At 40.3% G+C, this 27500-nt stretch overlaps 6 protein-coding genes across 12 annotated transcripts; 2 read left to right on the top strand and 4 right to left on the bottom strand.

Annotated features, from left to right (window-relative positions):
- Window positions 1–422: 422 nt before the first annotated feature.
- LOC115358184 (uncharacterized) lies at window positions 423–8957 on the bottom strand. Of its 3 annotated transcripts, XM_030050041.1 has the most exons (8): window positions 8948–8957; window positions 8232–8351; window positions 3730–3878; window positions 3166–3266; window positions 2483–2618; window positions 2251–2356; window positions 2023–2167; window positions 423–1491 (listed from the first exon to the last, which is right to left on the bottom strand). In XM_030050041.1, exons 2-8 carry the CDS (start codon window positions 8240–8242, stop codon window positions 688–690), a joined length of 1452 nt encoding a protein of 483 aa, XP_029905901.1. In that variant the 5' UTR covers window positions 8243–8351; window positions 8948–8957; the 3' UTR covers window positions 423–687. The 3 variants fall into 3 exon arrangements, with proteins under 3 accessions (XP_029905901.1, XP_029905903.1, XP_029905902.1); XM_030050043.1 differs by lacking the exons at window positions 8232–8351; window positions 8948–8957 and adding an exon at window positions 4732–4752; XM_030050042.1 differs by lacking the exons at window positions 8232–8351; window positions 8948–8957 and adding an exon at window positions 4598–4721.
- On the top strand, window positions 5751–7069 carry aqp12 (aquaporin 12). Its single transcript, XM_030050046.1, has 3 exons — window positions 5751–6345; window positions 6723–6839; window positions 6942–7069. Exons 1-3 carry the CDS (start codon window positions 5751–5753, stop codon window positions 7067–7069), a joined length of 840 nt encoding a protein of 279 aa, XP_029905906.1.
- Window positions 8260–10117, bottom strand: rpp21 (ribonuclease P subunit p21). The gene is made up of 5 exons (XM_030049725.1): window positions 9959–10117; window positions 9753–9853; window positions 9166–9323; window positions 8948–9082; window positions 8260–8351 (listed from the first exon to the last, which is right to left on the bottom strand). The coding sequence occupies exons 1-5, from the start codon at window positions 10013–10015 to the stop codon at window positions 8260–8262; spliced, it is 543 nt and encodes a 180-aa protein (XP_029905585.1). The 5' UTR covers window positions 10016–10117.
- A 1038-nt stretch (window positions 10118–11155) lies between these two features.
- pak2b (p21 protein (Cdc42/Rac)-activated kinase 2b) lies at window positions 11156–20553 on the bottom strand. 4 transcript variants are annotated; one of them, XM_030050038.1, is made up of 15 exons: window positions 20236–20553; window positions 18555–18923; window positions 18301–18407; window positions 17953–18103; window positions 16860–16891; window positions 16649–16762; window positions 16346–16478; window positions 16165–16228; window positions 15344–15392; window positions 14872–14984; window positions 14549–14666; window positions 14303–14402; window positions 13962–14158; window positions 12441–12578; window positions 12215–12301 (listed from the first exon to the last, which is right to left on the bottom strand). In XM_030050038.1, the coding sequence occupies exons 2-15, from the start codon at window positions 18739–18741 to the stop codon at window positions 12215–12217; spliced, it is 1590 nt and encodes a 529-aa protein (XP_029905898.1). In that variant the 5' UTR covers window positions 18742–18923; window positions 20236–20553. The 4 variants fall into 4 exon arrangements, with proteins under 4 accessions (XP_029905897.1, XP_029905898.1, XP_029905899.1 ...); XM_030050039.1 differs by having other exon boundaries at window positions 20409–20551; XM_030050040.1 differs by lacking the exon at window positions 20236–20553 and adding an exon at window positions 19517–20197.
- A 1025-nt stretch (window positions 20554–21578) lies between these two features.
- pigx (phosphatidylinositol glycan anchor biosynthesis, class X) lies at window positions 21579–24967 on the bottom strand. Of its 2 annotated transcripts, none has more exons than XM_030050047.1 (6): window positions 24811–24967; window positions 24364–24454; window positions 24130–24265; window positions 23752–23965; window positions 22036–22136; window positions 21579–21907 (listed from the first exon to the last, which is right to left on the bottom strand). In XM_030050047.1, exons 1-6 carry the CDS (start codon window positions 24872–24874, stop codon window positions 21770–21772), a joined length of 744 nt encoding a protein of 247 aa, XP_029905907.1. In that variant the 5' UTR covers window positions 24875–24967; the 3' UTR covers window positions 21579–21769. The 2 variants fall into 2 exon arrangements, with proteins under 2 accessions (XP_029905907.1, XP_029905908.1); XM_030050048.1 differs by having other exon boundaries at window positions 22036–22131; window positions 23750–23965.
- Window positions 24968–25340: 373 nt separating this feature from the next.
- On the top strand, window positions 25341–27493 carry cep19 (centrosomal protein 19). The gene is made up of 2 exons (XM_030050050.1): window positions 25341–25565; window positions 26253–27493. The coding sequence occupies exons 1-2, from the start codon at window positions 25436–25438 to the stop codon at window positions 26597–26599; spliced, it is 477 nt and encodes a 158-aa protein (XP_029905910.1). The 5' UTR covers window positions 25341–25435; the 3' UTR covers window positions 26600–27493.
- The last annotated feature ends 7 nt before the right edge of the window (window positions 27494–27500 follow it).

Here is a 27500-nt window from a genome sequence, read left to right on the forward strand (position 1 = left end):
TTCCTCCCTCTCTGCCTCTTCTTCCCCTGCCATCACATCGCTCCTCGCGTACCGTTGAAAGGCAACGTTGACTGACGTTTCACAACTTCCGCCTCGACGGGCGAAGAGGGCTGCATCCCCATCTAGCGCGGCCCCTTATGAAACAACAGCAACAGGGCGCAATGCAAAGCTGGTCAGCATTAACCCCCATGTTACACTCAAACCTACAGAGTTTCTTTTTAATCAATTGCCCCCTCACACAAAATGTCATATTTACTATCAGTGGTTCTCTCACTTTTACAGGTGTGGTTATGTGAGGTGAGGGCCATAAAGCAGAGGCAAAGTTTTTTGACGATTATAAATGGCATGTTCTAGTTCCTCAGTGTCATCCAAAATATTTAAAATAAATATGTGATATATGGTGATATTTTCTTTATGTTTTATATAGTAAAAAGACCCCAAAGAAACTAATGCATACAAAATGTGTACAGGACATTGAAAACATCCTCAGGTTAGTTTTATGTTTGTCCACTTGTCCCCATGGAATTAGGAAAAGTCAGGAAATATGAAGAAAAAAGGTATCTTAATCATGTATTTACAGGCACAGAATGGGGTCAAACTGACCCCAAAGATAATAGGAGGGTTAAATGAAGCATACAACAACGTGTTTACATATGTAATTCCAAGAGGATGCACTGTCAAGTCATATTAGGGCAAACTGTCCGCAGTTGGGATGTTTATGACTTGCTCCTGGTTAAAGGGACTATTTGTTGCTCGTTGTGAACGATCTTCCACAGCTCCAAAAGAGACAGAGTGTGACTGGGGCTCCTTGTTGGGCTGTCGCTTGGAGGAAACAACCTGTGTCATGTTCCTCATGTTGTTTGCCTGGTGCCTGGAGATGAACAGGAAGTTCCTTTTGTTTCTCTGGCTGTTGGTTGGCCCTCTGTGAATGTTATTACAGGTGGACAGAGTGAGAGTCTTCTTTGATAGAGTCAGTAGGGGTCTAAACGATTCTTTTGTGCTGACAGGAGTGTCAGCTTTATTTGGGTTCAATCCATTTACCACTGGCCCCACTGCTTTGGAGGAGCCCTGCCTCTGTGTGGGGGTCGCTAGTGTCCATATGCTGGTGGCCTTTGGGAGTTCACAAGGGGACTTAGCACTAGGGGGTGGAGTGGTTGGGGGGGCTGACAGGTTCTTGTGACTCCCTGATCCAAGGTCTGTGTCTTTAGCAGTGGTTCTCTCAGAGGGGAGAACTTTGAAGCTCACAGTGTGTGTCTGACAAATCTTGTTCTGCAAGGCCTCAGCCTCCAGCCTCTTTGCCTTCTCTCTCTCTCTCCGCTTCCTCACTATGGCCTCAGCCTGGAGCGACTCGGTGATGTGCACGATGGCAGTGTGGATAGTCCTGCTGGTGGGGCGCTGAGACGAGCTGAGGGTGTGGAAGCCTGATGAACTGAATGGTCTGTGCATGTATTCATCTTTGCCGCACAACACTGGGTATGTCTCACTGACGATCTGTGGAAAAACATACAACTGTTACACTGGAGTGGTGTCCTGGTCAAGGTCAGCAAGAGTTGTGATAAAATAGCACTGCACCACCTCTGAATTAACAAGAGCTTGCCAGCATTTATCCATAAAAAAATGTACATTTTCCTAAACATGACAATTAGTTAGTCCTAGGCAGAGTACCTTTTTCCTTTGCTTTCCAAAATAACTCTTGGATATTTTGTCATGTGCATAAGTTATATGCACAAGAGTTGTGCCTAAATGTGTATTTATATTTACACTATAGGGGAAGCACAATAAACAAAATAGTACATTGCAATGATTTTTTTAATCATGATAATGCAACCCTAAGCAACCACATGTACACATCTAATCATCCTAATTTCAGCACATTTTGTCACAGTATCTTAAGAGAGACCTCTTCTGTAATCTAACAAGTAATGCTGCTGTAATCTTATAGTAAGCAGAATGAAGACAGTCCAGATGAGCATGAACTAACTTTATTTCTTAAAAGTATAATAATATCCAAACTGAACTCACTGGAAGTGGGGTGTAGGCTGACAGAGACCGGGGGGTTAGTATTTTTGCTCCTTTTCTCTCCAGCTCATCTAAAAAACTTAGAGGCGCTAATTCATTTGAGGCCTCATCCTCTCTCTCCACATCAATCGCTGAAAACTCCTCATTTCTAAAAGAAAAAACATGAACGTTTATGGAGACATAAACCAATCACAGGCTCTGATCAACCATTTAAAAACCAGGCTGGCTTGCCTTATTGAGCGGCTGGTGCACACACGTACAACATTCCCATGATCCAGCTGCTGGCATACCACCTTGCCCACTGACTTTGGCACAGTAAACTGCTCCTCCTCATCCTCTGTGGAGACATGAACACAATTTCAGTTCAGACCAACATCAGACTAAGGAATACTGTACCTTAGTAACTGATTGTGTAACACAGAAAGGCCTGATTGTTCCTTAAACAACCTGTTTGGTGTGTTACCTGTGAAGGCGGTGAGTGACGTGTCCCGAGCAGACAGGGAAGAGCACCAGTTCGACGTGTCTGTGTGGCTCAATGTGCCGCCCACCAGGGCCCTGCTCCTCTCTAGGCCCAGTCCCTGTAACTGTGCTCTCTCCGGCTTGAAGAATAAACACAAGATACAACATAAGCACAGCACAAAGAGACACACATCCATCTGTAACTGTGGTTGGACACCTGGGGATGTGAATGAGCATTTTACCAAAAATCCCAATCTTGTGCTATGTTCAGTGCACAGTCATTGATGTTGTTGTAGTTTTTTTCTTTCCTCTTCTTGATACACTTCCTAGTCACTATTCCTTTTTTTCTTATTCATGATGTTCTTGTTATGGTCATTGCATTAATCTTTATATTTGTTATTCTAATGCATAATCTAAAAAAAATACTAAACTCAAACTCAAATCTAATAAAGCTACTACATCCTACCATTAAACATTAATTTAAATGTTATTTTCCTCAGAATGGTGACTTGGAAAAAGAAGAGTGTTGAAGCCTATGGTAAGTTAGGTCAAACCAGGCCTACAGGAGGAGCTACTTCTTCCAAGTAAACTTAATTTCACTAATTTGCACTCCTTAAAGAAGGATGTGTGAACCCTACACCAGTGTGTGTGTGCATTGTATATGTGCAATCATTTTTGTGTATTTACCTCTCTTGACCACGTTTGTCTCTGCGGCAAATATGTTGTGGGCTTGGACGATTTCTTTTTAATTGTGACTACTGCAAAGCCATTGGAATCTCTCTCTTGGCCTGTGAAAACAGTCATGTTGAATGATGCCAGTCAGTTTTGGTTAAAAAAGCTGCCTATACATATACGTGTTTGCACAGCACCCACCCGAAATACTGCAAACTAAAACATGTTTTCTGTATGATAGAGAAATATAAACTAGGAGATCAAGAGAAAATAATCAATAAAGGTCATCAATGGAAAATTTACTTCTTCTTTTTTTTTTTTAATTTACAAAATGTACTAAAAGAAGTGCTAAGAGGTCAGAGCAAAGTTGTTCTGTAGTCTGTTTTGTTTCCAAGACACTGAGAAACCATTTGGCACATAGAACACTCCTCTAGGTAACTACAGTTTTTAAATATACTCAGGGGCAGCTGATATTCTGTGAAAACAGCAACCAGAAATCAAACCAAGCAATGAGAGATGTTTTAGCTTGTATGAGTGCAAATAATTACAGTTAGATCCATTCTGTGAGTTCTGACACACCTTTGACTGAGGTAGTCCTTAAAGCCAGATCTTGTGGGCTGGTAAAGGGCCGGAGAGTTACTTTGCTATTCTTGGCTGTATACTCTGATCTGCAGGTGGCAGCTTCTTTTTTGACTTTCACAGACTTGGATGATCTCATCATAAGGCATCTGGAAAAGGCACAGATATACGCTGACTTTTAGGAACACTAAAAATGCTTGTAATGTCCCTTCTTTGTCCTTCAAGCATTATCCAACAGAGAAGTAAGTGGGCCAAGTCCACATCTTGCACTGTATAATAACAGTGCCTTATTTTGTGATTCAGCTCTTGTTCAACGCTGATTATTTCACTGTGGCTTTTCTGTTCAGAGATAGTGGCTCTTCTGGCTCTGGAGGAGTCACAGCCTCGGCCACCACAGTCCATGTTAGGGACAGGCTTGACTCATGGCAGGGGAAAAGCAGACTCCAGGAAGCTGAGTGAGAAGCCGTTTTCTGAGGGAAATCATTGTTTGTTATAGTATGAGCAGAAAGGATTATACCTCGTATAGAGTTTGATTATACACGCGTTTTTCGAGGACATCTTTGTGAAGTGAACTGAAGTGAAATGCCTGGTTTTCATCTCACGACAAATTCTGTAACTTTAATGCCTTTGTGCTGCTGGGTAACCAAACAAATAACACTAAAATTAGCTAGCTAACATTAATACATTCTTAATTATCGTAAATTAAATGGAATGAGCCAGGGTAACGTTTTTCTTACATTTATTACAAGGCTGGTAACGTTAACCTGCGGCTTGTACTAATGCTAACTGTTGTCATTGTGCTAAACTGACTCGCGTTATCATTGTTGTTGTTGTCTGTTGCCAAGTTGTTTGAAGTAATTAGGCCTACCTTCAGTGTTGAGCAGCCGTGCATTTTGAAGTTAACCACAAGTTACAATGGCTACCAAAGGTCCAACATACTTCAGCTGAGTCAAACTGACCTTTTACTGACCTAACATTACACTGCCTATCTGCCTCACTCACCAGTGTTGACACTGGGCTGGCCAACAACACCGCACCGCTCCCGAGAGAACTTAGCGCTGTGCGGTTAACGCTTATGTTGCCATAGCAACACCGCAGCATACGCATAACTTAAAACATGAAAAATAATCAATCATAATAAAAAAAAGATAACAGAAGGATACTCTTCTAACTTTTCTTTAAATAATATCTATAAGTGAGAGCATAATTGTCAGCCGTTTATATAAAATGTTAATGAAATAAAGCTGTTGTCATGGTCACAAGCTGCTGGAGTATGTATGCCACAAAATAGACTGCAGTTAGGTTTCGACCACAAGATGGAGCCAAAACATCAGAGACGCTGAGAAACTATCTGTGGCGCTTTGATGGGGGAATTAAACAGTAGCGCTAATCCTTTCTGCATTTTCTTGAATTACCAGCGATTTAACCTTTGGGGAAGCAAGAAAGGGATATGATGGAAATATTTACAGTAGTTTATCTTGATCTTTCCTGAACTCTCTAAGTTGCCATAAGCTACCGCAAATATTGTTCTGTTGAACAATATTAAGTTTTCACTATCAAATCAGACATAGTAAAATCCCCAAAATGTACTTTATAAACATGGATCCACCGGAGATATGTGATCATTTGCATCACTGTTATTCAAAAGCATCATTTTATCGGCTTGTTAGATCATATAATTATAGTCATCAACATAATGGAACAAAGAGCATGGATTCTATATTCATTAGGATGAGGATATACATGATGAAGGATTTCATATAAATATATGACTACTAGTTGAGGTGCAGCACTTTGCCCTCCAAACAAAGTCGCACTCCTGACATGACCTTGAAAAGGCCTGTGTGTATTTTGGCAGGTGGTTGTGGGACAAAAACCTGATGTTTCTCTGATAAGAAAAGTGTCTCTGCATGCGCCACGTTGTCATATACAAAGTACAGTCATGGGTTAAGCGCTCACCCCTTCATTCATTCATGCTCCAATGAGCAGAGCAGCAAGGCTTAACACCTGATCCGAGCACCATGTCTGGACTGAATGCATCTCTTGGATATTTCCTGGCTGTAGTGACTTTTGGAGCCGCAGTTAGAGCACTCCTTGCGAAATGGCCACGTTTCAGCTTCATAATGGAGTTTGCTTCTTCTTTCATGCTGGTGGCATGCTGGCTGGAGGTGCAGACCATTGTGGAGGTGGGCCAGTGGGCTGGGGGCTTGGGTCCTGATGTCACTGTAACCATCCTGTTTGTGGTACTGCTGACCCATGGTGTGATCTGTGGCAGAGCCTCAGGGAATCCTGCTTTGATCCTACGAAATTTCCTGCAGCTAGAGACCTCCACCCTTCTCACTCTCCTAGCTGTTGCATCCCAGTTCCTTGGAGCCCACCTTGCCCTTGTGGTTGCGGTTTACTACTGGGGCCTGGAGCTCACAGACATGCATATGATCAAGAACCTGATGGCTCGAGAGTGCAGCACATCCCTCCTGGTTTCTTTGCTGCAGGGATTTTTTACTGAGTCTGTGTGTGCGTTTGTTTTTCACCTACTCCACCTTAACCTTCGTCGTAGATCTGCCCTCATCCAGGTGCCCGTCATTGCTATCTTGTTAACTTTCCTGTCCTCTGCAGGTAAGTTTCCCATGAACCGGGACTCAGCCGTGGTAGCAATAATAGAAATTGTGCTAATTTTTCTATCTAGACTTCATAAAGGATACAAAGATGCAAACATATAGCTCTGCTGAGCTTTTTCACAATAAGAGCACCTCTGTTCTTTAGATGTTTTCTTTGTGCACCTTATTTTTTTGACCAATAAACATCTTTTTCTTATTTAAATAAGACAACAGTATCATGAAACAAACTATATTTTTTATGCATCACTTCTGGCAACTCCACACTGTATAGGTACAGAACTTGTGTCAATTTCACACTGTCCCATGTTTCTTTAAAAAAAAAAAAAAAAAAAAAATCATCAAGAGGGTCTAACACATTATTTTTCAAATTTCCAGCCAGTGGCTACACGTCAGCTTACTTGAATCCATCCCTGGCCTACGGTGTTACCTTCCACTGTCCTGGGTTCACCTTCACAGAGTATGCAGTAGTTTATTGGCTTGGACCTCTCACAGGTAAAGTACATCAGCATACAGTAAATACCATATTGATGTGCATCAACTATGAAATTGTTTAATGTAAACAAACCAGTAACGTGAAAACAACTTATTTTCTAGGCATGACTCTGGCCCTCTTCTTGTATATGGGCCATATTCCCAGGATTTTTGCCAAGAACCTTCTATATTTTCAGAAGACGCGCTTCCGAGTGCCAAAGGGGAACCAAGCAGAGAAAAAGAAAATGTGAGAGCGAAAAAAAAAAGACCCCCAAAAAAAAAAAAAAAAACAACTTTTTTTTAATGTATCCTCTGGGAAATAAATACTTGAAACTGATGAAAATCCAATGGGCCTAGAATCGTTCATTCATGGTAAAATACAGACCTGTGCGCACATAAAATGTAAAATAATTTAACATAAAAAGGCTTGACAAAACTGTGTCAACTCGATTCTTGCCAGTTGTTTTCAGTAAAACTGTGCTCTATGACTTCTGAGTGTTATATTTAGCAAAAGATTATTTGATTCAACAGCAAGATAAACTTAAATTAAACTGTTCCATGAAGTTCCGCCTATATTGAAATCACACCAGCATCCATTTAAGCCTCCAGCACTGACAAAAAGGAAAATAATGGGAGCAGATGGTAATGGTACAAAGTGGTGGAGGAGTGTGTCTTATGATAACCCCAAAAAACAAACAAACAAACAAATAAAAAACACTCCTCAATCACTAAGACAGACCCACAATTCAGCAAAGCATCTGCTCTCCAGATTCACAGTCACAATGAGCTGTCAAACTTGTCACTGAGTTTGTGTATAAATAGCAGCCACAGATACAGCAGAAGTTACAAATACATCTATAAAACCACTTGTCAGTTAAAGCCACACAAAAATTGACAAGAGCAGAAGTGTCACGTCGCTACAGCCTTTAAATAAATCAGTTTGGTCTGGTGTCAAAAGCTTGAGCACTCTGAAAATGCAGCTTTAATATTATGCAAAGGGCAACCCTGATACATACTAGCAAGGGTTGTGAAGTAATAAATTTTAGAACTACATTTTGTCAAACATCTCATAAAATTGTACTTTTGGTTTTATAATCACTGTGAAAAAAGTTAATAAAATGTGATGCAAATAGTGTAATATCTTTTCATACATTTCTAACCCTGGTGTGTTTTGTTTCTCAGTGGCTGTGGCTGTCATTTATCTACAAACTCTGCCTATTTGATTTCTTACATAAGATCACCTTAGATGCTATAGAGACAAAACCTAAATAGTGGATATAGTACCTAACCAGACAACTTAACAAGACCTTCAGCTTCAGACTTTCAGCTACCCAGTCCCCTGACTGGGTAGCTCAGTGTTAACATGTTACACTCCGAACCTACCAACCAAGTCATGTCAAAACTGAGAAACACCTGGTCTTCATGTTATGGGAACCTGGAGCTAACTGCCCGCAGGATTCACGCTGGACTTTGTGGACGGGGAGCCGTCACCGTCTGTGTCTTTTGTCGATACTTGAGGAGAAGGGCCTGGAGCTGTGGGTGAGACAGAATTTACCATTAAAGGTTATGTTCATAAACAAGAAAACCATCTCAACCAGTGGCTCTCAAACTTTTTTCAATAATGTACCCCCTTTGAAATATATAAGCTCCTCCAGCACAGTGGAAAAAAAATAGAATAACAGTATGCAACCCAGCTGCATCAATGTCTAAAACAATGTCTCCCTGTTGTCAGCTGTATTGCTGCAACGTTTCAAAGACAAAATCATTTTCTTGATTTTTGCCAGGCTTCCCAGAGTGAGCAAACGTTTTCACTTGACGACCACGGCAGCAGATTTAAACCAGAAACACACACATTTGAAACCTTCCAGAAACCTGGAGGGATTACTGAATATAAAATGTGATTTATCAAACTTGCACTCACATTGTTGTACTGAATTTATTGTAGCATAGGCTTATTATTTTAGGAAATATGCATGACTGGTATTTTTTAAATTTAACACTCAAAAAAAAAAAAAAACTCATGTACCCCCTGCAGTACTCCAACATTCCCCTAGGGGCGCATTTGAGAACCACTGGTCTAGAAGAACTACCATGAAATTGGTGGTCAGAGGTGAGTTGAGGTGTGTCACCTGACTGTTTGTGGCTCTCCAGCTGGGCCTCAGGCTGGTCGACCCACAGACGATGCTCTGGGTTGTTCAGGAGCGTCTTTCTGTGCCCACAGCTGAGGCACCGCACCACTGTGAAGCGTGTCTGGCTGTTTTTCCCTTTGAGAGAAAGGGAACACACTCAAAGTCAGCAATCCAAACATCACGCTAGGTTTGACACTGTAAATAAATATCACAGAGACAGCAGTGAATATGTTGTGACTCCACATGGCACCGGGTTTGCCCTGTAAACTGCGTGGACAGTCGAGGTGACTTACGTCTTTGTCTTGAAGTAGCAGTGACACCTGGAACAAGCAACGAGCAGCACTTCTTGCACAAGGCTCTCTTCACTGATGGGTCTCTGCAGAGTAAACACAGGCACTAATCAACAGATGCTGAAACACCTGTTCACATGTGGACAGCTATTTACACAGGGACCTGAGGGCACTGAGACTGTGTCCACCCCGCCTACAGCTGCTGCAGCTCCCACAGCTTCTCTCTGATACACACTCAGATGTGTCTTTGGATGTAACAAGCAGGTAAGTGAGCATGCGCCAAGTATAAATGGGACAAAAACACAATCAAACGGGAATGAAAGCAAAATGCCTGGGTCAAAACCTATTTTCAGTAACTGGATTAATGTGCAGCCACCTGGAAACCTGCAAAGCCAGTGGTTGACCTGGGGATCCAATAGTCAGGGAGGCTTTCCCATGCCCATGCCATTCAAAATAATGTTAATAAGCAAGCATGAAATAAAAGGATTTTGGAAATATTAATGAGAGGGTCTTACTGTCTGAGCACTAAGCGTCTTGCAATGGTCTTCTGGGTGAAGCAGTAGAAACGGGCCAGCTCCACATTCTCCGGGTTTTGAGATAAAACACAATGTGCAGCCTGCAGAGGGGAATAATCATCATCATCAGGCCAGCTAAAATCTGTTAGTACCCCATACCCATCCCATGACGTGAATGATCATGGCCACAATTTGGATTCTTCTACCTGGTATAAGTAGTTCAGTCTCTGGTAGGCCTCCTTGTCTTTCACGGGTCCTGCCATTGACACACGATCACAAAAATAAAGCAGCAAGTTTGTTCTGTCGCTCTGATTTCAGCTGGTCTGTCTTCCTCATGGAGCCTCCTCTGTTTTACTTCCGGGTCACAACAGGGCTAGTTCCTTTTCCCAATGAGGTGCGCTCGTTTAAGGGCTCCTGTTCACGTGACGGGTGGACGAGGGCGGCGTCGTCGCGTGCCGAAAAAAAAAAAAAAAAAAAAAAAACAGTAAGCAAGACGGGGAAAGGGGTGTAGTGACGATTTGATGGGCTGATTTTGTAATGGTTAGGGTCAGTAAATCCCGAAAGGCACAGGGAAGTCTTGGGGATGGAAATGTAAATAAGTAACTAAGTAAGTGAGTAAATAAATAAATAAATAAAACCTAAAAAGCTGACACCTGCAAAGAAAAATGTAAATAAATAAAACAAGACAAACAGTTTAGATTTAGGAAGGGAAAATATCGCTTTCAATGACAATAAAAATGTATATTAGCACATATTTACTGTGCTATGGGTTATATTATGCCCTCTAGGTTAAAGTGACATTTTAATCTTTTTCATGTCTTTGAGGCTTCAAGGTTCAGTGAAAAACAAAAAAACGTGTTACACAATATGTAAGAATATGGAATAAAGATATTTAGTTTTTAAAAAAAATTAGATAGATAAGTTGTTTTTGTTGTTGTTGTTTGTTTGTTTGTTTGTTTTTGTTTGTTTTGTTTTAACTGACTCTGCTCATAAACCCAGATATCTTATTTAGGTGGGTGCAATGCTGCAGTATTAGTAAGTATTAGATAACAACAGGTGTTGGACCTGAGGCTCATAAGATTTCACAGCACCATCAAGTTTTGAGATGAAGTACTCCGCAAGCAAAATAAATTGATAGGCTCAGTCATATATATTGATTAAATTCTCCAAGATAATCATCTTACCATTTAACCAGCATACATGAGCTGATATTGGCACTACAGTCTATGCGGCTTGTAATAGCTACATCATACACCTGCTAGCTCCAAACACACACTGAAGCTGCTCATTGGAAATTCATGGGTATGAAAGGTCATCGAAATCCTGTTCGAGTGGAAAAATCTCCCCCCTTGTTGGTTCAGAGAACCTGCGATTAATTTACACCAATCACTTTCACACCCAAGTCACAAAGGCAAGAATAGCTGCATTTATTTGAGTGCGCAGACAAGGTTGTTAGTTGTCCAGAAAGAAAAAGAAACAGTCAATATACATTGCCTTTACCTACAGCCTTCGACAGCTAACCAGTACGATATAACCACTCTTTTTACGGCTAATCTTAAAGTACACAATATACACATGAGGAAAGCGCATTTGTTTAGCTACGGTCCAGAATAACACAAAGGACAGAGTTCAACATACAATACTCACTTTTAATAAGAACAATAGAGAAGAAAGTATAAACCCTGTCAATCTAACATTTAATTTGCCTGTAAGGTGCACCTCTGCTATCAATAGACTAATGACACAGGGTAAAACACTGGTACAGTAGGTGTGGCAATCCTTTAACGTTATCGTCATGATCACAATACATAAAGTTAAAGGTGATGAATGTACTGAAAGTGTTTCCTATAACAGATAAAGAGAAATCTCTGTAAAACGGGGGTCAATGTGGGAATAACAAGAGTTTTCATTGAATGAGACCCATTATATAATAACAAGGGGGACACGTATGAAATTCAAGTATCAAAAGAACTAAGACACTGACAAGCTGAAAAAAGTAAATTACAAAGGTAGTAAAAATCACGGGAAAAGAAACATTGACACAATCAACAATACATTAGGCAACATTTTGCATTTGTTTAAGGCAGTTGATTTAAAAAAAAAAAAAAAAAAAACTACATCGAACTAGGCATCTTCTTCATTCCAAGTTAAATATAAGCCTAGCCCTAACTTGACACCAAAAAGTTTTGTTGTACAAAATATCTAAGCCTGACCCTGAAACTAAGCACTTACGTTTGACTTGTCTTCTGACGTCTGAGTGAGAATAGAGTTCATATGGACAGCGGTGGGGTTGTGCTCTATATTTTTGGTCTTCTTCACAGTGAGGTTTGTCAGGGCTTACAAGGCTGGTGCATCAAGAGCGGGGAGGCCACTCTCAGCCTATTGTCTGGCACAAAACCTAAATCGTTGGCACAGATCTGTGCACAGCATGGGAAGGCAGGGTAGTTTGTTTGTTTGTTTGACTAACGATTGCCCTTCATGGCCTCCTTGGCTGCCAGGATGAGAGGTGTGAGACTGGAGAGGGGCTTTGCCAGCTTCAGGAAAGGATGCTGGATGACGGGACCAAACAGGTAAATCAACATAAAGAGGAGAGGAGAGAGGAGACATCGGTTTTAAAACCCAAAACAATAAGGGTGATACAACTACAACAACTGTGAAAGAGATGTCAACAACAGTAAATGTTTTCACCTGCAGCAGGTCTTTGCCTGTGCCTCTTTTCTCTACATCCATTTCCAGGCAACGATTGAGGAAGTCTCTGAAGACAGGAGATAGCTTCTCTGGGTTCTGAAGTTCAGGGGTGCCATTGGTGGCAATCAGGTATAATGCCTGGAAAATGTGAAAATAAAAAAACTCATTTCAGTCACCAACTCTGACAATTTGCTTTCATCCATTTGTCCTCTCAACAGGACCAATAAGAGCAACGAGAGCCTGGTGTGCACTGAAACTGATAACTGTAACCTTGGCTCATTCTGTATTGATCAAAAATTTCCATGCCAGCATCATATGTGAATAGCAATCAATCTTTCAGAAAACTGGATCCAGCAATTCCTCCCTTCAAGGCTTTGTGAAATTTCTGTGATGCAAATGTAAACTCAAGTTGTCAGATTCTCAGGTCAAGTACACAAACATTTACAGAATTCACATTCACAAGAATGAGCATCTGATTTTATAAAACTACCAATCATCAGAGCCTCTGGAGTGACGCATTTCATTCTGGGACTAAGCTAGATGGCATTAATATTCCGCTCATGCAAATAACCACTGGCAGATTTGTGCTATCAATTAGTTGTAAATTAACAGCGGCAGATGCAGCTTTGCACCTGGTCACAGGACATCAACATTTACCATTTTTCAACAATACTACATCAGTCTAATGTCATTTTATGTTTTAGTCTTAATTGCACACCTTAAACAACATCTGACCTTCACATCATGTATGAACACCTTAACATAATATTCAGGATAGCAACTAACAGTGTAAACAGGGGAAATCATTAGCACTGCTTGTAAAGTTGGCACAAAACACAAATTCAAGTGAATTTTACATTATCTAAAGTGGAAAAACTATGAGCACTTTCAGCATTTATTTTAGGGTTCCAATGCCATAAATGTAGCTATAAACTTCTATATGTGCATTAAATGAAACCAAATCACCAAATTTACTTAGTTCAGCATTAATACAACAGCACATCTAATCTGTTCCATTCTGCCTGTGGTTGTTAGGAGGAGGGCAGCTGGCAGCAAACAGCCTTTGGTGCCATAACATTGTGATGGACATGTTAGTGAAACCAAGGTGCTAGACTGGAACTTATTTCCAATAGGGATGCTCCAATAGATCCGCCACCGATTTAGATCTGCTGATTTTCATTTGTAACGGCTTAACCAGTACTCGCCAAAGATCTGGAAAACCATTCTATAACACAAAGATCTATGTTCACATCTGTGTTTACAGTACAGAGGCCAACACAAAACGTAGAAACTAAAACTTACAGTATCAGGTAATCCTGGAAAAAAAAAAAATCAGTGATCAGAATTGGCTCAGAAAATCCTGAATGGAGCATCACTATTTTCCAACTGTGGTCTGCCTGACCACAATCTCTTCTCTTCTTTTTTGTTGCCATATTCTATGACCAGATGTCACAGGGCCTTTAAAAGTCGAGAGGCTGTGGGTAAACTCTTCAGTTTATACACCAAGTATTCTAGACTTACTCGTAGTGGGTTCTCGTTCAGGTAAGGAGGCTCTCCTTCAACCATCTCAATGGCCATGATACCCAAGGACCAAATGTCTACTTTAGGCCCATACGCCTTTCTGGTCACCACCTCGGGAGCCATCCAATATGGCGTGCCCACCATGGTGCTGCGCTTGCTCTGCTCTGGAGTGATCTGGGCACAGAAGCCAAAATCGGCTGTGGAGGAGATGGAGAACAGGCAAGAGCTGTTATATAGTTACAGTGAAAGGAGATAAGCAGATTATAAGTCAATGCTGACTGTAAACTGAGAGCTATCCGGCTCCTGATTCTCAGGAGCAACTACAGCAGTGCAGGACTTACTGAGCTTCACGGAGCCATCCATCCCCAGTAACACGTTGTCACTTTTAATGTCTCTGTGGATGACCTGGTTCGCATGCAGGAACTCCAGTGCTTGTAAACACTGCAGATTTGTAAAAAAAAAAAAAAAAATGGGAGAGACAGGGGGTGGCAAATGAGTACAGATGGAAAAGCTAAAACACTTCCACACAAAAACATGCTTTGCTTAGATTTCCTGCCATACGATGCGGGTCACAGTATACAGTGTACCTCTCTGCAGACAGCAGCTATCTGGGCCTCATCCATACAAGTCTCTGTCACCACGTCTGTCAGGGAGCCACCAGCCAGGTACTCCATCACCACGAACAGCTCTTCCCCCATCAGGAAACTGACACACACACACACACACACACACACACACACACACACACACACACACACACACACACACACACAGCAGGCTGGTTAGGATATTCTGCATCAGATCCATTCGTATTATTGTGCCATCTTAGAGTTCTTATCTTCAACATTAGATACACAGCTCCAACATTTAGTTAATTCTGTAAAGTCAGATGCAGTATTTTCATTGTCACCTGTCTAAAAAGTTGACAATGTTGGGGTTCTTCAGCTCCTTCATCACTAGAATCTCATTGATGATCAGCTCCTTCTTCGGCTGCTTTTGTAGGTTGATCTGTTTAATGGCAACCTGTTTAAAGGCAGTAGGAGAGGCATCAGTTAGATTATCAATAGATTTGGGGTCTTATCTATAAACAATACTTATATTAATGACTGCAATAGTTAAATCTATCTTTCTGTTTCTCTCATGTTTTTATCCCAAGTTTGTTGCTACTGTGACAGTCAAATTCATCTCCAGATAACATAACAAACTATGAAAGTATCTTATCAATTTAATACTTGTAATGTGTATATTAGTATCACCAGTTTTCAACTTACATGTATCTAGCATTCTGCATTACCATGAGCTACCCCACTTTACCCTCACCATGTCCCTGGTTAGTCTTTTTCTGTTTACACATCCCATCAACCTAGTCAATGGATCTTTACCTCCTGTCCCGTGGCAACATCAATGGCTGTAAATACTGTTCCCGAAGCCCTGTGAAAAGAGTAATATTAAACACGAACAATTAATTTCTCTGCATAGCACACCCATGTAAAACAGAGCCATTTGTTCATTATTATTCTGAAGAAATGTAGGGGTTCTATAATGAAACAACAGGGGAAATACTGTCAGTCATTTGTTTCCTTTGATCCACCTACACAATTTGATTCCTGGGGCAATGACACAGTGGTCACAATAATCAATACTTTTTGGGATGGGTTGGTATAATGCCATCCATTTCCATCATGTTAAATAGTGTGAAAGCCTGGAGGCATGACGTGCCCACCACGGGCACGAGGTGTTGCCTTGTTTGCACTGCAGTCTTTACTACTCTTACTATCCTGACTTACAAAAAAACATTGTTAAACAAATGTAAAATATAAAATACTGAGTTTCCATGTACATGGAAACTCGTGCACAGAACACTGCTCATTGCCTATTGCATAGCAGAGACATATTTTCTGCTTTACAAGTTAAGACTAAAACACTGGGATAAGATCAATGATCTAATATTTGGCAGAACACTTTCCATAAATGAAAAGCAGCCAATTGATCATATTTCATTGAACTGACTGCATGTCTTGTGGAATGCTCTGTTAGTTTAAATTTCAGTATAACATCAGGAAAGCTGCATAACACCTTAAGGGGGGCCCTGACTCCAATCTTACAGCACTATTACAAATTATACTAACACATCAGAATACCTACCACATGAATAAATCTCTGCCAGACACATTCTCTGTGCATATGATGCATCTGCACTTACCCCTGGCCAATTTTCTCATATCTGGTGTACTTCTTTTTGGGATCTCCAATGCTGACTATGGTTCCTGAAAGCCATAAAGAACAAAAAAAAAAAAAAAAAAAATCATGTCAAGCGTATGGTCACTTGCATTGTCATATTGTTGCAACATTATAATTAGGATTGTGATATTGATGAGCTTTACTCAGTTTGTCCATGATCTCCTCATCAGACATTTTGCCCTTCTTCTTCTGTCTGTCTACAGCCTTGGAGGCAGCGTCTCCGTCTGGACAGGTGACTGGAGCAGGGATGGGGTCAATAACAGATCGAGTATACACCTATAGGACACACAGAAACAACAACCCCAAAAATTCAGCTAATTAGCATAAAATAAATCACAACTTTACAAAGAACATAAATGAAAGCAAGATATGATGATGAGACTGTTTTTTAATTGAATCTCAGACGATCGTGATGCTGTCAAGGGAGCTTGTGGTGGGGCACTTACACTCTTAGTGTGTTCCGGTCGCGGTGCTACAACGGGAGGCGGTGTCTCATCATCATCATCATCATCAATGTCTTTGATATTAGGTGATGACGGTTCAGTGCCCTTTTTGGCCGGCTATTTCAGAATGAACAAACAAATTGGTATGGTTTTAAGTCAAAGTAGTGGGAAAAAGTGAGGTGATTTGAGATATGTACGACCTTTTAATACTTACCGACTGAGGCCCTGGAGTGAATGCATCTTTTTCTGTGAGAAGGAGGGAGAGAGAAAAAATTATGATCTTTTACTATCTAGCAGCTATTCACAGATTGAACTAGTTAATACATTTAATTCCAACACAAAAATTGAACTTTGTAACCAGGTTGCCACACACTGCATTAATCTCGAGAATATTGACCACATGATTTATGGATGTTACTTTTTAACAGTAATAGGAAACGAAAGTCAGTAGTATCAATTTATCATCTTGTAGGCCTCAAAACTTCACTTTTAAATGAGACTACATAATTTTCTTGTACCTAATGTGGAACCTGAGGAACATGGATTTTTTTTAACACATAATATTCCTTATGTCCATGGTAAAAGAATCACTTTTTACTGGTCGGACCTTTTTTAAAATCAGCACATTCTAGCAACCAAGCAACATTGCCCGTCCCTCCAAGTACAAGAAAAAGACTTAACCGATATAGCATATATAGCACTCTGCAGGTAAGCAAGTGCAGGTGTTCACTTCTGTCGGTATCGGTATTAACATCTGTGTCATCTGATTAAAAGTGGGCATCTGAGACAGATCACTGCTAATTGCGTTTTGTGACTACACACATCACTTCCACTGGAGGGTTTTCTTCATTTTTGGACTCCTCTGTACTTTACTCCAACTCCCTCCCGTCCCTTCCTCCTCGTCATTTCTACATTCAGTGCTTTCTCTATCTTCCCAACATTCCTCAGCCATCCTACTGTATTGCTTAACTTTGGCTCACTCGCAAAGATGCTGCCATCTCACCTTAAAAACAAGCTTCCTTCCCATTTGAGTTTCACACCAACAGCCTGCTCTATCAAATGCTCCTCCCTTTCACAAAGGATGATCAGGACATATCAGGATGCATTAGTACTCACACTACAAATGTGATGTAGCCCATTACATCCATGACCACCTCAGAGGGTGGTTTCAGCGACTGTAACACAACTAGATCTCGTTCACACCTGTTCTTAGTACTGCCCACTTGTGATGTTCTCACCCGAGAAGGATGATAAAACCAAGAATGGGGGTTGAACGGGGATCAGTGACGCTATTTAAAGAGCCTCACCAGACGAAGAGAAGCTGAGGTACTTCTGACGACCGTTGCCTGTAGAGTCATAGAACTTAAGAACATCGAGAACAGCCTGTGGGTTTTTCTTCTGCTCTGACTTGGTGATGTTTGAGGTTTGGAGTAGTCGAGCCCATTGCTCTGGCATACCCTGTGAAATAGAGATAAAGAAAAAAATATTACATGATTTGGATCAATATACGATGTGGATGACTGCTTGGATCAATGGTTGGTCAAATCTTGTGCAAGTAGGATTTAGAAGAAAGATCTAGTATAACTGTCAATGAGAGAATGACCAAAACTTATATTTAAGTTAATGTGAACTTATTCCAAAATGCAGGGACTCACAGTGAACTCTCCTGTGACAGCATCAAAACCAACATGGATGGTGTGCTCAAAATCTGATGGTGGTGAGATCTCTGGTCGCTCTTTATCTCGGTCTTTCTTTCTACCACCTGAAAACACGAGAAAGCATTCTTAAAATCACACATAACAGCAATTCACCAAATTACCAAAAACTATAATTAATATATTTTAATTAATGATCTTAAGAATTACAGCTAACTTGTTGTTCCCAAATTCTCCTTGTGCCGAACTCTGACCTTTATCAGAAGCAAAGATTGAGATGATCTTGTTGCGGGGTTTCCTCTCCTCTGGGACAGAAGGTAGTGGTTTGGAGCTGTGATTGACTGAGAGCGAGTCTTTGCCAGAGCCAGTACTGAAGATGGTGCTGCTCATTCTGACTGGAGGGGCAGGGGGTTTATCCTCAGGGTCTCCGTTATCACACATGGCTACGGGTTGCTGGGAGCCTCACGGGGCTACGAGGCGGGGGAGCACGATGGGCGAGGCTGGAGAGGGCGACAGGTCAGCAGGGAGTGAGGCAACGCTCACATCAGCAAGATACAGATGTGCTGCTGCACCACGGGAGGTTGGACAGAAGATGCCAGCAGAACAGAAGCACCAGGTGATAGCTGGAGAAAAATCAAAGATATAAACAATCAAATATATATATGAAATATAAACAAAATAATAATGCTATTAACACAGCATACTGCAGTAATAATCAGAGAACTACTCTCACCCCTTAAAACCAAGCCAATATAAGGCCATGTGCCACTGATACAAAAAAATGTACTTTTTCTTTCTATCCAAATTCCTTATCAGCCTGATTTCACGGATTATTACACCATTCACCAGAAAAATGAAAGTGAAGTGAGCTATTGTAGTGTTGGTTTATGATGATACCTGTGTTCTCTTTTATTAGCGAGTGATTTAAAACCACTGGTTTATAGTATGGAAATCATTAGTTGATAGGTAAAAATGACAAACACTTGCTGATTACAAATATGCTGAGACCACTATGATCTGCTTTCTTTTATCTGTTCTTATCACTATAAAATTAATACTTTAGGTTGTTTTTGTTTGGCTGGCGGTCAGACTGAAGCAGCAATCTGAAAACACGATGAATACAAAACTCATCAGCTATGAGAATAAACAACGGGTGGTTTAAGCTGCAAGCTTGGTAAAAAAAAAAAAAAAAAAAAAATTACACCGATAAACTAACCTCCAAGGAGACTGAGAGCAGGGACAACAAATTTTAGTTTGAGGACCACAATTGTCACAAAGCAGCTGCAGAGCAAACAGTTAATCCAATGCACTTTCGGCATATAGTTTCTCTATGGACCTCCCAAAAGTAGGCTGAAAATGTTGAGCAAAAACTGGTTTTCTCTTCTGTGTCCTATCCTGAATGTGAGGTCAACCTAGACGGGCGAGGAGAAAGTCTGCAGCTCTATCGTCTGAGGAGAGTAAATAACTTTTCTTTCAGTGCAGCTGATGCTCAGACGAGCAGCGGATAACAGTTCAGGGCTTCTCAAGTCACTTTCACGCCAGAAAAATACCGACATAATTACGCTCTGTTCACCAGCTACCAAGACATTTGTGTCCTACAGTGAAACAATACCATTCAAGTGACACCAATGTACAACCACTCATAGCGGCTAGGAAGCTAACGTTAGCATTACTTGGCCAACAAGTGTGCTATAAGCTAACGTTAGCATGACAGCTACAGGCTACTAACTGTTATTGCTTGCAAACGTGAGAGATTAAAGCTAACGTTATAACTATCTAACCAGTGAACCAAAGCGTGGGTTCCCTATTTAAAAATCAAGTTTTACAAGGGGTGTCTCAAACAACACTAAAAGAGTTGCCCAGTAACAAACTACCCAGTAGAAATTCGCTTTATTTGCAGGCTAATGAAGACGACGCAGGACCCGCAAAGCTCACCGGAGACTCCACACCAGTCAAACTTGAATAACGTTACAACTTGTCTCTTTGCTCCTCGACGCTGGGGAAAAACCCTTGTAAATCCTTAAAAAGTACTTGTTGTGTGTTGTAGGGCCTATGTGGTACACCGCGAGTACAAATAACTTAGTAAAAACGTGATTTAAACTATTTACAGTGCAACTTTTCTTCTGTCTTTTCGGCCCTTGGATAATTCCGCTATGGCGAAGGGGAAGCGGAACTACCGACCCAGCCCTAGTGGATACGACAAATGTCTCAAATGAATGGTGTGTGGCCTGGCTTCTGCACCCTAAAAGTACACCCAGTCCGCTGGAGATGCTTGTTTTAGAAGCTTAGCTGCATTAATGCCCGTTTTGTGGCGTTTAGACAGTACGAAAGAGTAAAGCGTGTTGAAACTTCAGAAGTTGAATGCTTTCGAAATGCATTATAGGTAATGTAGTTCAAGCGCTGGAGCCGGTTGCATACAAAGGAGAACAACCAAGCAGCCAGGATGACCAGAGGTGGAAGTGACTCATTACATTCACCCATGTTGTTGTAATGGAGTAGCTTTAATGTGTACTTGTACCTTTTTGAGTATTTTTCTTTAAGTCGGTAATTTTACATAAGTACATTTTTGCTTGAGCATTGTACTTCACTACATTTTAGATCACATCCATAACAGAGAACAAATGATCAGTGGCAGACTATGTAACCTTTCACAATGAACGCCCAGTCAGCAAAGATGAAGACAGGAATCTGCTTCTACTCTGTTGGCTCTACTTTTTGTCATTTCCACATTCACAATAAAAGGTGCATGATGAAAAAGACAGCAAGGACCATTTAGACTCAACTGGTAAAAAATGTGGAATAAGTGTGGAAAAGGGGGAAAATATCAGTGACTTGACCTGGCAATGAGAACCATGTAGACTCAGCCATCATTTTATGTGCTTACTCCACATTTTTCAGTTGAGTCTACAGGGTCCTCACTTCAATCAGCCCTTGGCAGTTTTGTGGAATGCACCTTTAAAAGAATGTAGTTTGAATCGTATTCACTGCATGGGAAAGATCACACCTAACAGAGCTACTGTTTTTAAATGAGCTACTTTTTACTTTAACTACAGGAGATTTTTAGTAGCAGTACTTCTACTTGTACTGCAGTAAAAGCAAAGTCACAGTACTTGTACTCGAGTAGCCATATGTAGTACTTTTTGAGATTATTTGAAATGTAAATTAGATTAAATAGCCTACATCTGTGCTGCATCTTGACTTCCTGCTACTCCATTACTGCTGTTATGTAGATTATCCTGACAAGGGATAAAAACCTGAGAACACCACCCACAAAAACCTTAGTATTACAGGATTCATAGTTTATTTACGCGGATTATTTAAAACATTATCTACAAATCCAACAGTGTCCAGTAGTGCAATGCAAAATCTGCAGAATCAAGTGATTTTATTAAACAACAACAAAACCCTGTGCCATGATGCTGTGTTCATGGTTCATATCCAAGTTGTTTAATACAAGATGCAGTGACAATCAGTGTGTAAACAGTTGATGTTTCCAAACGGTTTTTGCCAGTGCCACACAGCACACCAGTGTCACCAGCAGAGTTGCACTGCATACAGGGATCACCAACAACCCATCACCAACTGGAAGCTGGAAACTGGCCTGGCCCTGTAGGATATGGGATTTGGGAGTGACAAAAGGAAGTCAAACTGTAAACTGTAAAATGAGAATAATAAAAATATGACAATGTTTCCAATCAATGCAGCCCCAAATTTTGTAAAGACCTTGAGTATCACCTGCTTATGCTGGATTCGAGCCCACTGACATATACTTGAGTTGTCGGCAGTGCAAGGGGCGTCCACAATCGTATGAGGGTCCAAGTAGCTGAGCTGTGTACCTTAAAGGGAGGAAGAGTTTTAGATTTAGGCAAACAAACACTTTGTTTTCTGGACATCACTAGTAATTGGCTGCACTGGCTACTTTTTCCAGTCTGTGTTTGCAGAAACAACTATGAAATGTCTTCAATTGTAATGGGAACCAAAAATCAGCTCAGAATGTATAGTGTAGGTCATTTTGTTGTGAAATGACAGAATATTAATATTGTACTTATAGTTCTTGTTCTTGAACAACAAAACACTGAGAATAGCTGCCACCTCCATCTGACCCCACATTTCACTGATTATTTTACAAAGGCCTGGACTCACCCAGCCTTGACTTTGAGATTTTCTAACAACCAATAAATTGAATTGGAAAGAAAATGCACTGAATATATACTGCAGCTAGGGCCAAGCAAAATGTACAGAATCAAATACCACAAAATTTTTACTAAATATTTCAATGTCGATATTTTCAGCATTTTTAATGAGATGACTATAGGTGCTTTTACAAAATATTTACCCAGTGATATTTTTGATAAATATTAGTAATGTGGATTTGATGACCAAACAGGTAGAACACCTTGAGCAGTCTGAGATCGCAATATTACAATATCCAAAATCTCAGATGATATTTAGTCTTATATCACAATATCGATATGGTATCAATATAATTTCCACCCTAAGTGGAGTTTTATACCGGGTCAGTGCATAAATACAGTCGAGCTGAGCATTATGCTTTATTAATTTAATCATTGTTGTCATTTTATGTAGTGACCACTTGTTTGTTATGAATCTCATTTGCATGAATGCATATACAACTTTTATGCTGCTATTTATGCGATTTGAGAGACAGTTCTACATTTGTCCCATATCTGTCACCTTTTGGGCCTAAGCTATGATTCAAACTGAGTTTTTAATGCTAAAAATATTTGAAATCATATAATCATTAGCTGTACAACACTGAACTATACTTTTTGTAGTTTTAGATAATATTGAGACGCAAGGACAATGTTCATTTTAATTTCACACTGAAACACTGGCATATATCAATCTGAATCTCAGTGATTCACCTGCTTGTTTCTTAGTTATTACCAGACATTCCCTCAGTTTATTCACTCTCTTTTCACAGCACTCTCTTTTGAAAAACTTATCATATTAAGTTATGTCTTAGAGTTTCCAAATACACATGGTTAACAAAGACATAATAAATACTGAATACAAGTAGCAGTATACAAAGTAGATACAAACAGAGTAACAGAGTAAACATGAGTAAATGAAGTATGAAATGAAGATTAAATGAACTATTTTAGCAATCAAACAGCTTTCAGTGCAGCCCTTTAACTCAATTACCCTTTGACAGAAAGGAGTATAGTACATGTTCAAACAGCTCAGCTAAGGTAAATCTTGACCAGAGGATTCATTCTTCACTCCTTCATTTCACTCCCCAGTTATCAATATCGGATCCCAAAGTTGTGCATCAGTCAGGGTCGGCACAAAGATCACAAGCGAGGAGCAGAGATCTAGGTTTATTAGCAGAAGAGTTTGGTGTTTTGGGATAAACTGGTGTCTGGAGCTGATTTTGAGAACAGGAAGAGAGTGAATATGTTTTAAGAAAACAAAAATGTGACTACTTACATTTGCCCGTACGCAGCAGCAACTCAGGAGGGTCTAAGTCAATAGATGTGAACTTTTTACCATCAAAAGAGGGTTCATGGTAGCGGCCATGGACCGGGACTGTAACTTTTAGGAGTCTGGGAATTCGTCCATGCAGAGCGGGAAACACAAAAGCGACCAGTCCCACAGTCTTGTGAGCAGGAACCTCAAGGTCAATGGCTGAATCTAGTAACACCTTGCAGTTATTAAAAAAAAAAGACATAAAAAAGAAAAAATAGATCAGAGCGGCTTGTAATATTTCATTCATCAGAGCCATGGTGCTATGATGCCACTCAGCTGCTTGGAGTCTTTGATAGAACTGCAACAACATTTCATTTCATCATTAAATTTCAGGTTCACCTGCCAGTCAGTGTGCTCGCTTAGTGATGCAAGTTGGTAAGGATCAACGTAGATCCCTCGGGGCCATTTATGAACCACCAGAGCTTGAAGGTCACTGGGCCCATCAGGACTGAACTCCACAGTGGTTACCACATCCCTTTAAATAATTAAGTCATCATCAGAGTCATTGAAAACTTTAGTGACTGATATTGATGCTATTTATGTTCTCTGTCTAAGAAAATCCCCTCATACTACCTGTGGAAACCCTTTTTGTCGATCTCCACTGACACTGATGTTGATGTCAGACTCTGCCTCAGAAGACCACACATGCTCTCAGCCTTCTCATCTAAAAATGTATTTCATATGAGCAAACATTTTGAAATTAAATTAGTTGGTAATAAAACATTTATAACTAAAATCTGGGTTTGTCTTTTGCCCATTTAAGAAAATATTTAAAAGGCTTTGCGTGCAATAAAATCTTGGGGCAAGGGAAACAAATAACAGGTAAAATGAATAAAACTAAAGCTATTTTTAGGGAGCACGGAGGCATACATAAATTATTTATATTGTTATTGTTATTGTTAATAACACTTTATTTAACTCTTTGGAAGTATCAGCGCGGGAAATCCTCTCCACTCCAATCAGAAACCTAGTGCTAAAATTTCTAATATTCATTTTTAGAAATTCAAACGAACAGCATACCGTTTTCGGTCCGACAGTAGCATGTCGATAAACAGGCCAATGTGAAAAAAAGCAAAAAATACATGAAAACCCCAGTTGAGAACCACAAACAGTGCTTTTATTCCCAGTAAACTTCTTCTCTTTAGCTAAACGGTAACCAGACACACCGTGAATCCCACTTCCTCTTAGGAATTGTTTACGGAAGAGAGCCCTGAAGGACCCTTTTGTAGTTTGTGGTAGCTGTCATAGTGCCAGGTCAAAAAAAGATTTAAAAACAGACTTTGAACGAAACTGTTAAGTCGATGGGAACCTGTGGAAATTGTATGCTAAATCAAACAATTACACTGATCATAATCCGTCATCAAAACATTATAACGCGACTGTGTGAGCATTTTAAAATATTGACAGTAATTCTACTCAGCCATCGGCGCATACTGAAGGGTCCGACATCGGTGACCAAGGCAACGTTTTCTGATTCTTAGCTTTGTGAAAACCCTCGTTGCAATGGGCCGATATTCGTGATTTATAGCGCTTAAATAACAAAGTGTAGTCGTGTTAAATTTCAAGAGGAGGCTACATGGATTAGCTGTGGTTAGTAACTGCTATATAATGTTTATATAAGACAGGCCTGGGGAAAAACACAGAGATGTCCTTTGAGGCGAAACGTTGCGGAGTGCAGTTCAACCCTCCTTCCATTATTTTGATCTATGAGGAGAAAGACAGCAGAAAGGTGCGAAAAAGAATAATACCGGTGAGGAACTTCTCGAAATATTCAGGTAAGACATGACAGCTACTTTCAAACACACCTAGCTGTTAACATGATCACTAGTGGCTGTATTGACTAACAGGATGATAACAGATGCTATGCCTGGTTGTAGCCAACATTAAGAGTGTAACGCTATTTACTGCTGCTATTTACCCTCCTGTTATCTTTGAGGACCCCATTTAGTGTTTTACGTCCCTAAATACATAATTAACATCTTTTTTTTTTTTTTTTTTTTTTTTTTTTTTGCTCCATATTCCATTTAATTAGGACAAATGAGTAATCATGAAAGTGTCAAAACACTTATAATAGTCAGAAAACTTCCCTCTGCTTTATGGCCCTCAGGTAACATAATCACACCTGTCGTAGTGAGAGAACCACTGATAGTTGATGTGACATTTGGGAGGGAAAAACATGATTCCCACAAGAACTTTGATGTATAAGGGGGAGGTTATGTTTTATTTAAAGGGCTAATTAGGTATTCAACAAGTCACAAAGTATCTGACCCATAAACCTGGTTAAGAAATTTTACTATAATAATTTCCCGGGGGCTTAAAATGCCTAGTTGATAAAAACATTGTTAGTAAATTTGAAGGTAACGGGGTCAGCTGGATTATTATGATCAGATCAGCATGTGGATGGCTACATAAGCTCTTGCTTCCACAGAGCAGTGATTAATGTTGTGATCCCTGTCCTTCAGACTGTGGCATGGCTGCTGAGAGACTGAAGAGCCACTCTCGGCACAAGGAATACCTGGATGGTGTGTCGCAAAGCCAGCTGGAGAGGCTTCACATTATCCTGAGAGATCACATGCGGGGCCACAGTCTGGAGCACAGCCTGGCCTCATTCCACCTGAACCCTGACGAAGACCTCAATAAATTGGATGATGATGAACTGGCCCGCAAGAAGGGACAAATGGATAAACTGTTTGAGCGTAACCGAAGGCGCAAGGATGACCCTGACTTCATTTACGAAGTGGAAGTGGACTTTACCAAGGCAGGGCAAGAAAAGTGCAGCTGGGATGAAGAGTCTGATGATGGGTTTTAAAGATTTTCTCTGAAATGACCTTAAAATGGCTGAAGTTGACTGCACTAAAAAACTTTTTTTCTCAGTCTTTGACTGATAGATCAAAAGTGATTCAATTCATGCCAAGTCAGTATTTCCCCACAGAGGAATCTTATGGTGCACAGAAAATAATGCATCATGTTTCCACTGGTTGTCAAGTGGCCCAGCTAGAGTGGTAGCTGATGTCTGGAGTGAACAATACATCTACAAACACTCCTTCATACAGTCACATCATGTAATACATGAACAGGTAATGAACACGTTAAAATGAGTCTGGTCTATTGAAACAAATTGAGACAATTTGTGAATGACTGTAGATAAGGTAGTAGTCGTTAGTCTATAAACTGCCTATCGTGTTCCCATCGTGTTTGTTCTATCTTCCTGCTAGCCTACTGACCAGGATGATTTAGGCATTCGCAATACCAAAACTGCAATATAATACAGGCAGCCAATGTAGGAGCATTAGCTAGAGAGAACTGGAAAAATAATGTAAAAAATATTGGAAACCTTTGTATAACTGATCCAAGAATATAAGTAAATGGCCAATATCATAACTGCAACTAATAATATCTTAGCGTCATTCTACTTCAACAGAAAATCCAAATAAGTCATGACCGCACTGGGCCTGCTGGTTGATCTCCAAGTGACCTCTGGCAAGTGCAGTTCAAAAAATCACCACACATAATGACTCATTAGCACCAAAGATGCTGCCAAAATAAGAGCAAGGGACCTTGGGGATTACCAGTAAAACTGTTCCTTCATGCAATTTTTGGGAATAATTCATGTGATCATTTTGTAATTTTTTTTTTTTTTTTGATTGGATTAAAAAAAAATCCCAAGATCAAGATGAATTGCTGCATCACGTTTCCTCAATGTAACAAAA

Source organism: Myripristis murdjan, chromosome 4 (assembly GCF_902150065.1).
Source record: "Myripristis murdjan chromosome 4, fMyrMur1.1, whole genome shotgun sequence".
Lineage (NCBI taxonomy): Eukaryota > Metazoa > Chordata > Actinopteri > Holocentriformes > Holocentridae > Myripristis > Myripristis murdjan.